The 11,804-nt window shown below is 38.2% G+C and overlaps 1 protein-coding gene across 1 annotated transcript; it reads right to left on the bottom strand.

Moving 5' to 3' along the window:
• Positions 1–1,619: 1,619 nt before the first annotated feature.
• Positions 1,620–8,846, bottom strand: TMEM69 (transmembrane protein 69). The gene is made up of 3 exons (XM_081324569.1): positions 8,391–8,846; positions 6,277–6,331; positions 1,620–4,381 (listed from the first exon to the last, which is right to left on the bottom strand). The coding sequence occupies exons 2-3, from the start codon at positions 6,319–6,321 to the stop codon at positions 3,671–3,673; spliced, it is 756 nt and encodes a 251-aa protein (XP_081180695.1). The 5' UTR covers positions 6,322–6,331; positions 8,391–8,846; the 3' UTR covers positions 1,620–3,670.
• Between the last annotated feature and the right edge of the window lie 2,958 nt (positions 8,847–11,804).

Genomic DNA, 11,804 nt, shown 5'->3' with positions numbered 1-11,804 from the left:
GGGAGCTCATTTTCCAGCCTAGCCCAATGCGGGGAGAAAGAACGAGATCTTCAACACTCATTAAGAGTTTTTAGACTGTTGCAAAGGACACTGAGAATCAAAGCATCCTGGGTTGTATCAGATGTCATTTAATGATTGAGACTTGAAGCACACTCAGTCTGTTTAATGAAATAATGAAAAAGAGACAATCCCTCAAACAACTAGGCCCTATGTCATTTAGTATTTTGTAAGTGGTAACCAAAATCTTGAATTGCACCCCAAAGCTTCCTGGTAACAAGGGCAATTCATAAAAGAAAGGTATCTCAGGGTTGTATTATGGTATTGCCCATAACTGCTCGTCTGCACAATCTGGACCAGCTGAGCTTTCTAAGTGGTCTTCAAGGACAGCCCATGTAAAGTACATTACAGTAGTCCACACATGGGAAACCAAGGTATGAGTGACTCAAAGCAGCCTCCTGGGTAAAGTTGGTGCTGAAGATGAATTTCTAGCTACAGCTGCTACTGCTACGGGAAAAGGGCGGTATATAAATTCAATAAACTTAAACTTAATTTTTGAGTAATTCTGGGAACGCAACCCCATTTAGAATTAGAAATGGAAAGTCTCGTTCCCTAAGATACATGCACCCACAGCCATTTGGTCTTACTGGGACCTAACTGAGCTTAGGTCTGCTGCCCTCCATCCACACCCCCACAAACTCCAGGGACTGGGATAAGACCTGATATCACTTGATCAACTAGGTTAAGGTGTATAACGTTTTATTATCGTCGGTATACTGAAATACCTGACCCTGTGTCAACAGATGACCTTACCTAGTGGTCTCATGTAGATGTTAAGAGGGATGAGACCACTGAGTTCCCTACACCCTATAGGTCAGGGATTTTGGATTTCATTTCCCCAAATCCACCAACTGAAACTGGCTATGTAGAAATGTGGAGAGCCATCACAGTATCATTCCCCCAATCCTCAGTTGTCCCAAACCAATGCTGTGATAATACTGAAGGCTATCGATAGATCAATGAATGTCAGAATGGTTGCACCACCCATCCCAACTCTGCTAGCATAATGGCTTATGGGAATGACCTTGAGAGATTGGGCCTAGCTGGGTAGTGAGGGAAGGGGAAAGAGGCTCAGAAGAGACCCTAATTTCCTAGAGTACGATTCTCTGGCATTGTTACAACACCAGCAACAAGTATATGAACAGATGACCTATTTGCAAAGTGCTATGATAAAAACTAATGCAATAGCTAGGGAGACGTATGTCCCAGCTCAGTCAAAATTCAGAGGGGACCAACCAGTTCCAGATATTCACTGCTCAATGTGAAATGTAGCAGGCAGGCTAATGATGTTTCCCAATGATCACCCCAAAGTGACTTTTATGCCAAGTTTCCTGGTGGAAGCTGAAATTTTGGGTCTATACATTCTGATCTTAGCTTATCAATAGCTACTACTGCCAGAACACCTTCCCACATATTTCACCTTGGAGTCCTCTGTAATCCTGGCCTGCTCCTGCATCTTATACATTTAAATAGGGGGAAATGTTTCAACTTTGGTTTCATAAAATGTTTCAGCTTTGTAGCATAAAGGCGTGTTCTTTGGGAGGTAAATCAACCTCGTAGGAGATGAGCAAAATCAAACTTTATTTTGAAAAACATAACTCAAAAGATACAGGAAGTTCTATTTTTAAGAAAACATGTAAGGCTCTCAGACCACAAGATGGTGCTGGCCCGCTATAACAAGTTATCTCAAAAGAAAGCTGTCATCTGAGAAGCAGGTAATTTCTAGCCAAAATTACACTAAATGGTCTACATTTATAGAAACAAGATTATAGTTTCTAACACAAGTAAAAGAAATTAAAACAATGCAATGTCTAGCTGGAGTAGTTATCCATTCCTTAGAGATAAACTGAATCCAAAAGCAAAGTCCTCTACTTTGTGATCTTAGCACTCCTTCAGTTTGTATGCCATGTATCAAGAGTTGTTGGGAAGATGGTACACTCCACTTATTTTTCCGTCTCAGGTGCCAAAATTCTTTGCTCGGATTCCCCAAAGATTTCCCTTTGTCTTCTGGATGAACAATACCTTTTCTGTGTTTAGAGGGCAGAAGCTGAGGGAATCTCCCAAACGTGCATTCTAAAGGCTATAGCTGAGAGGTGGTGTACATTCCAACTGAAACACTGCCATTTAGATCAGCAGGGAGTCCACACTATTTTGAATGCTGGGTGGCTACTCACAAAATATGCATCAACATTTATGCTGACTGATGGAAAACCAGGTTGACTCTGGCCCTACACGGTACAATGAATAACAGATACATGCAGGAGATAACAGTAGGTTGCACCCAATTCTAATAACATATTCTTCCTCTCCTCCTACCCATCGTGAAATTTGCTCTACAATTTAGAATAAATTATTGGAAAGGCTTTATATTTAACCTTTGCCTCTATTTGGCCTGATTCTTAATTGAACTTGAGACTTCAGAAGCCTTCTGCTGAAAACAAATTGATTTTTCTCTTGATACTTCAGAAAAACGTGTTACTTGATTTTAAGCAAGTTATGAATTTAATTTCATGATGTAACCTATCCAATCTTAAACAACATTTGCCCTATTATAAGACAGCACAATGGAAATTCTAGTTATTTTCAAGCCAAATATAACAAATGTCTCCACTGTACTTTGTGCCGTTACGCAAACTCAGCAATAGACAACTAAAAAAAAGTAAAAAAATTGTAGTCAAAAATTGAGAGAATATTTTATTACAGTCACAGACTAGCACAAGGTTTTGATCAATTGTGTGGCACATTTAAATATGTTTCTCTTAAACCTCAAATGTATTCTTAAATCTTTCTGGTAATTTTGATTATAAAAAAATAGGAATTGTTTATACTGGGGTGTTTTTTTCCTGTTAATATAGTAAATAGCAATCCAACACAGCACAAGAAATTAAAATTCTAAAAACTGCTTAATGTAAAAGATTTTATATTCTCCATTGGTAGTAGATCTATAGTTTTATGTCTAAATATTTAGAACATATTACCCAAAGTATAAGAAAAGCATCCACTATGTAGAAATATTTTGGGGCCATAATTATTCTTTCAAATCACTGAAACAATTGTGTGTTATCCAATTTCCTCAAAGCTATCTTACTGCTTTCATTACAATTTGTTGGTAATAAAACTTTAGCACCAATCCCAATAGACGTATTCACTGCACGCATGCACACAAGTGTTCAGACAGCATGGAAAAGCTATTAAAACAACTGTGTGAGCCTTCAAGAGGCTGTGCTGCCAGGTTTTAAGTGAAACACTGCTCTATATGCTTCATATAACCCTGGTATTAACCCACCCAGAATTAATTTCCAAGAGTAATGCTGTGAATTGTTTCATATTTGTATCAAATTTGGTAAAAAAATTAAGAGAAACTAAATTCCACTAAAGCCACACAAATGAAAACCAAGTACCGGTAATCTAAAAAAAAAACATCTACTAGTTTTCAGCACCCAACCTCCTTTCTAATTTGCTTCTCTATGGCTAGTGTTATAAATTTAATGAATTGGATAATTCAATTATTTTTTTCTGTTCCAACAATTTTCCAAATTCATTTCATGCATTGTGAATATTGTTTCCCTTCTGTATTCTGTTTCTCCCACAAGGCTCTGCATCTTGTGTGTGTTTACTTAGAATCTTCCGTTTCCCCTAATTTAAAACTTAGATATCTTTCAGGATAGAAATTCACATAAATTAATGTGACAAATATAGTAAGTGCAGCCACTAGAGTTAAAATTAACAGCAAGGCTTTAAACCAGTTGGGATAGGTGGGAAGAAGAACCAAGTCATTATTAAGGGCAATCATTAAACCAATGATAACCATGACTCCAGCTACAGTGAGATCTTTACAAAGCAAAGTAATCCAGGCTATTATAGAAGGAACTATACTGTTACCCAAATTAAGCCAGTCAGGTTTTGCAGGACTTCCTTCTGGAAGAGTAAATCCCCACCTGACCCCTCCTAGGAAAGACAATATAGAGGCAGCATATGCAATTTGAGCAAATGCCAACTCAGGGTAGGAGGCTTTCTGGATAGCCATCACTAGTGGCACTGAAACAAATGGAAATAATATTGAAGCTGCTACACAAATGGCAGGTTTCGGAGTGTCCTTAAGTGATGCCAAGTCAACTAGTTGAATATCCCGATTATCAGATGTATGTTCTGAAGGCCTTTTTTTGTTCCAGCTGCAAGCGGAGGAATGGAATCCTTGCATCCTAGCTGTGCACAAAGATGGCTTTTTAGATAGCTGTAATTTTGTCAGGGAGCTCTGACGGCATTCAAGAAGAAAATGGCAAGAGTTATGCCTAGGCTGCAGAAACCTTTGAAGGTGAATTATCTGCAATTGCAAAATATAAACATGCATGTCACTGAAATGTATGAGTTTAAACCTGCAACTGCTACACATTTTGCCTCAAACTTACCCTTTTTACCTAACTAATTGCAAAATCATAAAAACTTTAGTCTTTGTCTTTAGGCTACTACATAACCCACTCTTATTTGGGAACTACAATAGATTTCCATTCAAGGCATGAAGTATCATGAATTCACATACAATTTACTAATGCATGAATGAGAGAAATAAATAGGGGTGATAAAAAGATTCAAATTCAAAACAAGCTGTTTTCATTCACAGGAAGTATTTGGATGCTGTTCAACTAAGACAAGTCTTTTTTCAAATTCAAAATATTTTCCATATTTCTAGTATCTTTCCAGAGAACGTATGAGGTCTACGTCTTCACTGCACTGCATGTACTTGAAATGCACAAAATGAATATTGTCAGAATATTTCCCGGTACCTACATTTATAAGGGAAAAGTATTTCTATTCATAAATTACTGCATAACACTGTACTATATATTTATTACTATTAATAAATGTAGAACATGTTGATTTTATGCCTTCATTCTGATAAAAATAGAATTTTTAAGAGAAACTCATTTAAAATGTAATCTGTTTTAGCATGTAAAATAACCATAACTGTACACATTAAATATTTGGGGAGATTTTTGTATTTCACAAAAGCTAAAGTACAAACTTGACATCTTAGAAGACAAATGTTAGGATTATCTTTTTTTTAATCTAGTGCAGGGCTTTTCAACCAGTGGTACGGGTACCACCTGTGGTACATTGGCACCTGGCAGGTGGTATGCTATCCTAGAAAAGTGGTAGCAGGGGAGGGGAATGAGCTGAATCAGTGGCAGCACCACACAAGCCTGACCGAGACACAGCTGGAGCTGCAGGGCTGTCAGGGCTCAGCAGAAGCGCCAGGATCAACACCAGGCTTCAGCTGGAGCTCGGCGCTGATCCCAGCGCATCTTCTGAGCCCAGAAGAAGCGCTGATCAGATGGAATGTTGCAGCATCTCCAGGGCCTTGTGATTTATTTATTTATTTATTTATTTATTTATTTATTTATTTTAATTCCATTTATATCCCGCCCTTCTCCGAAGACTCAGGGCGGCTTACAAGCTTAGCAGTAGCCTTCATTCTATGTATATGCCTGCTTATTAGGGCTTTCACACACACCCCAAGCGGCATTATTACAAAGTCAGCTTATTGCCCCCAACAATCTGGGTCCTCATTTTACCTACCTCGGAAGGATGGAAGGCTGAGTCAACCTTGAGCCTGGTGGGACTCGAACCTGCACTAATTGCAGGCAGCTGGTCTTACTTAAGGAGGCATTAGCCCACTGCTCCACCAAGGCTCCTTACATTTACATTCAGATGCTTGGCAACTGATTCATATTTATGACAGTCACAGTGTCCCAGGATCATATGAAGTGACCAAAACCTGCTGCAACCATCCAGCAGATGGGGGGGGGAAATAAAAACCAAACACCCCCCCAACCCACCCCCGCTGCCAATCCTCAGCAGAAATGCTCACAACAATGAAAACCTTGGATAGGAAGAAGAGTGCCGCCAGGCGGGCAGGCAGGTGTCTTGCTCAGCTGTGGCTTGGGGGGCACTTTTTCAGTGCCATTAAAACTTCAAACAGTCACTAAACAAACTGTTGTAAGTCGAGGACTACCTGTACTTCATCACTTTTTTCCTTTTTTTTTCTCATCAAGTTTTTGACACCTTGCTAGGTGACTGGTGGTACTCGGATGTTGCCATATCCTAAAAGTGGTACAATGGGTGAAAAGGTTGAAAAGCCCTGACCTAGTGTGTAATAGAAGTTGTCTTAAAAAAACAATCTAGAATAAATTCCAATTCAACTGTCTGGGAGAATTTTACCTTGGAAGGAATTTGGAAACCACATTGTTGTATAAAACGGAACATTTTCACAGACCTTAAAAGACAGAGAAATGGTTAGATGGTTAACATTAGAATATCATGCATGAATATTGGGTGATATTTTCCACTTCACTAAAATATGCTACACTGAAACAATCTTGATATAATTTAGGCATTATATGTCTAAGATATAGCAGTCATAATTGGAAAGTCAACTCCAAGGAGCCTAGCAGTTAAAGCTGTTGAAAGACATTACAATGATGTCATTATATAAACAGCTTTATCAGTCTAATACTAGATATCAATTCAACATTGTACAGCATATAAGCAATAACTATATTATACTGTGTTATGTACTATGTATCCCCAGATCCCTTTGCTTATGCCTTCAAAAGCTCAGTTCCTAATAACAAGACAGAGAAAGCACTATGGGTTTTTTGGCCTTCCAGAATATTTGTTCAAATTTCCAGTCTGGTTGCCAAACAAGGAATTTCTTGTTAGTCTCTTATCTGAGTACCAATCAGATCTGACAGCAGTTACCTTTTCCAAGATCAGCTAAGTATTACCACCACTGGAAATAACAATTCCCTAAATTAATTTAATGGCACAGAAACTCTTCATTACAGTAGCAATATTTGAAATAAAAATATGCATTTAAGTCACATCTGTACACATTCTAACTTGTAGTTAACTAATCATGGTTACTGAATTACCCGAGTTGTCTGGCTTCATACAAATACTAAATAAGATGCCAACCATGCTACCAGAACACATTTCCAGAACACATTCATCCACAAACTACCCTTAAACATCCCTAATATGGCACTCACAGACTTCTCTTTTGATATTAACAAGACTCCATTCTCACTGATACTACTTTTATTTTGAATTAAGCAAGTTAGCATGCTTCTTGCCTCAAGCATAATCTCTATTGTTAAGGATAATTTCAATTTCATACTCTAGAGAAAAAAATTCCAGCCAAATGTTCTGGAAATACTGTAGTTTTACAAAGTCCATCCAGAAAAATACAATAGACAACATCTAGGGAAGCTAGAGAGAAGCCACCTTATTAGTTGGTCAAATCTACTATCAGAACATTCTCTCAAAATACCAAATGTGCCCCCTGACTGGATATTTTGAACCCTCAACTACATTTTAGATCGTATGAAAAATCTCAATTTAAAACAAGGTTTATATTTCTCAGTATTATTAAAGCCTCAGTATTATTACAATGTACTAACTAGCTGTGGAAACAAACTAGCAAAATAGTGTACTCAAATCAGCATGTACGCCACATTTCTGTTAAGATAAAACATAATAAAGTTCAACTCTTCATGATCACGTTGACAGTCCATGTAGTTTTTTCGATACCAATCTAAAAGTAATTATGTTATTGTCTGCCTGTTCAAATGCAGAGTTACCAGTTTTGGTATTTCATAGTGGTCTCCCATGAAGATCCAATCAGGATTTATTGTATATGTGTACTCTTATTTCATAAGCAGCTCAAGTCAGCACACATACATAATACTCCTTTCCTATTTCCCCTTGAGGTGGGTTGGACTGAGAGTGACTGACCCAAAGACACACAGCCGGCTTTCAAGCCTAAAGCAGGACTAGAACTCAATGTCTCCTGGTTTCTAGGTCAACACCTGAACCGCTAAACTTACCTCTCAACTTAATTTTTAATTTCAATTGGAGAAAGGCATTTCAAAGCCTTTTGAAAACTTAAAAGATAAATCCTTCTTGCTTTCTCCTCAAGTTATTACACCGAAAGTAAATTCCTTTCCTTTACCTGACTTCGCTGTCAGCTACCTTATTATTTGCACTCTGCTGCTCAAACCCAGGTCGCCACCTGCCCCCTCCCCATTTACAGGACTGGAGATTTATTTATTTATTTATTTATTTATTTATTTATTTATTTATGGGATTTATATCCCGCCCTATCTCCCGAAGGGCTCAGGGCGGCTAACAACAAAACATATAATAAGTACAGAGATTAAGATAAAAATAAAATTAAAATCATCTGTGCAATAAATTAAAATTAAAAACTAAAAATAAATTAAAAATTGTAAATATAATTAAAATGCCTGTCAGTCCAGGTAAGAGATACTCACCATATGCTAGCTGCTAGCAGGAAAAACTGAAGGAGGTAATAGGGAAGCGAATGTTCAGAGGAGAATCCAAAGCCAAGTCATGCGATATTCGATTCGGTTTTAGCAAAAAAAAAAAAAGTATGGGGGGAAACGCTGCTAAATGGCTTTCCAGGTTCGCACAGTAGGCTTTCCAGAAAGCCAGAGGCACTCTGAAAGCAAAACAGCCTACGAGTTTCGTATCATATTTTAAGAAATAGGAGAAACTTATTTTTCCCCGGGCTAAGTAGGAGCCTAGTAAGATGCAAAGAGACTTCACCAACACCCGAGCCGTTATCCGCTTGAAAGGCAAAGGCACTTCCTTTGCTCCCGTTTAAGTCCGCCGGGTATGCGTGTCAGGCCAATAGGCTCTCAGCCTGAAACAGAGGCTTCCCTTCAGTTCCTGCTTTGTATAAGAAAGGTGAGCGATATCCGCTCTTCTCTTTTTAATTGTTTAGTACTGCTTTTTTGTTGGCGTGCAGGATGACTTTCATTCTAAAAATTATGCGGCGTTTGGTTGACTGTTGTGGGGCAGTGAATACAGAAGACCCGTAGTCGTGATTTCTATAGTCATGGTCTACTGCACGAATTGGATGAATGCAACCTCAGGAACCACAAGCCTGGTTTACAAATAACAATTACATATTAAGAAGCAACGGGGGGGGGGGGGGGAGACCATTTTCGCTTTATAGGTACCTAATCCAGAATGACAATATATCAGGAGTCTTTCTTATTATTTGGATGTCTTTATACAAAACTTTTTACATTGATTGCATCCATATGGTACATTAAATGCCAATTATGGGCTACACTGAATGTTCTTTATAATGGTAAGATAACTTGAATTATAAATTATAAATCACCAGGACCCGACAGATTACATCCCAGAATTCTGAAGGAGCTGGCAGATGTTATCTCAGAACCATTGCACCACATCCTTCATAAATGCTGGAGCACTGGGGAAGTAATTAAGGATTGGAAAAGGGCTGATGTGGTTCCCATCTTCAAGAATGGGGGGGAAATGGACCCAGGAAACTACAGACCAATCAGTTTAATTAACATCAATACCTGGGAAGATCCTAGAAAAGATAATCAAAAAACAGAAATGCAAACAACTAGAAGCAAACAAAGTTATAACCAGTACCCAGCACAGGTTTGTTAAAAACAGATCATGCCAAACCAATTTTATTTCATTCTTTGATAAAGTAACTAAACTAGTAGACCAGCTAAATGTTGTGGACATAGTATACTTAGGTTTCAGTAAAGCATTTGATAAAGTAGACCACAACCTACTCCTTGGTAAGCTAGAAAAAGGTGGAATAGACAACATCACCACCAGATGGATCTGTAGCTAGCTGGCAAACGGTACTCAACGAGTAGTCCTCAATGGCACTACATCCACAGGGAGAGAAGTAAGCAGTGGGGTACCACAAGGTTCCATCTTAGGCCCAGTACTCTTCAATATCTTCATCAATGACTTAGATGAGGGAATTGAAGGGGAACTCTTCAAATTTGCAGACATCAAACTGACAGGAGTAGCCAACATCCCAGAAGAGAAACTCAGGATTCAAAAAGATCTTGACAAACTTGAACAATGGGCCCTACCCAACAAAATTAGTTTCAGTGTGGAAAAAAGCAAAAGTTTTACATTTAGGCAGCAAAAAAATCAAATGTACAAGTACAGATTGGGCAAGATCTGGCTTAAAAACAGTAACTGTGAGAGGGACCTTGAAGTTCTAGTGGACAATCACTTGACTATGAATCAGCAGTGTGCAGCAGCAGCCAAAAAAATTAATACAATCCTGGGTTGTATAAACTGAAGCATAGAATCAAGATCACATGAAGTATTAGTATCGCTTTATAAAACCCTAGTAAGACCACACCTGGAATGCTGCAGCCAATTTTGGTCACCATATCACTAAAAAGATGTTGAGAGTTTGGAAAAAATTCAGAGAAGAGCAACTAAGATGATTAAAGGCCCAGCGGCTAAAACATATGAAGAACAGCTACAGGACTTGGGTTTGGCTAGTCTAAAGAAAAGAAGAAATAGGGGAGACATGATAGCAGTATTCCAGTATTTGAGGGGCTGCCACCAAGAAGAGGGGCCATGTTATTCACCAAAGCACCAGATGGCAGAACAAGAAAATGGTTGGAAACTGATCAGACAGAAAAGCAACCTGGAATTAAGGAGAAACTTCCTGACAGTGAGGACAATTAGCCAGTGGAACAGCTTACCTCCAGAAATCGTGGGTGCTCCATCACTGGAGGTTTTAAAGAAAAGATTAGACAGTCACTTGTCTGAAATGGTATAGGTCAGGGGTAGGCAACCTCGGCTCTTTTATGACTCATGGACTTCAACTCCCAGAATTCCTCAGTCAGCATAGCTGATTCAGGAATTCTGGGAGTTGAAGTCCATGAGTCATAAAAGAGCCAAGGTTGCCTATCCCTGGTATAGGTCCTCCTGCTTGAGCAGGGGGCTGGACTAGAAGACCTCCAAAGTCCCTTCCAGCTCTATTCTATAATTATAACACATCAAATACATATTTTATGTGTTATAAGTATATCCTGCTTTTCCACACAGCACCATGCAAAAACCAGGAGCAAAAAATCACTTACAGAACACTCCTGTAATTTTCCCCCACATAAAATCTCTGAGATAAGACCTAAAGTCATTTAGCATTCATGGTTAACAATGGTTCCCCCTCCCCCCAGTGCTAGTCCAACACAATTATGGACAATTTTGGCTCATATTTCTAGGTACAAAGATTTAACAACTTTTCTTGTGTGCTTCTGAGACAGATTTCACACTGACAAAACTGTCATTTCAATCGCAGCCAGATTTGCACTGAATATGAAAGTGTGAAAGATGGTTTATTTAAGAGAACAATAACAAGCAGATTATTTCAGTCCAAAAGGGCAGTGGTTATTACTTAAAATTCTAGAAAATGAAAACATAATATTTACTGTTTGGTGCTCTGAACAGTTTAAGTAGTAAAAACATTTAATCTGTATGAATGATCAAAAAGAACATATTCCACGTTTCATAATTATATTCCTTTTAATTATCCATAAAATGCTCTGCTTTGTACTATACATTTTCTTTTTGTTGTTAAGTATAATAATTTTATCTTATTTGGCATACTTTAATTGGCATCAAAGAAAAATGTACAGAAAAAAAATGAAGCAGATATTTTTGCATGGCCGAGAAAGGATGTATACACATACCATAGCTATTAATGGTTACCTAGGGTGATAGTTTACCAGATTAGTCCAGTTCAGTCTTGGACCATAAACTGATCACATTGGTTGTGCACAACACATTAACTATATTTATTTGATGGGTTAATCTATAGTAGACTTAATTGTGGTTTCTTCAACCAGTATTCAGTATTGCATAAT

The sequence above is a fragment of the Vipera berus genome (assembly GCF_964194415.1).
Source record: "Vipera berus genome assembly, chromosome: 3".
NCBI lineage: Eukaryota > Metazoa > Chordata > Lepidosauria > Squamata > Viperidae > Vipera > Vipera berus.
This window is presented reverse-complemented; position numbering and strand designations above follow the sequence as displayed.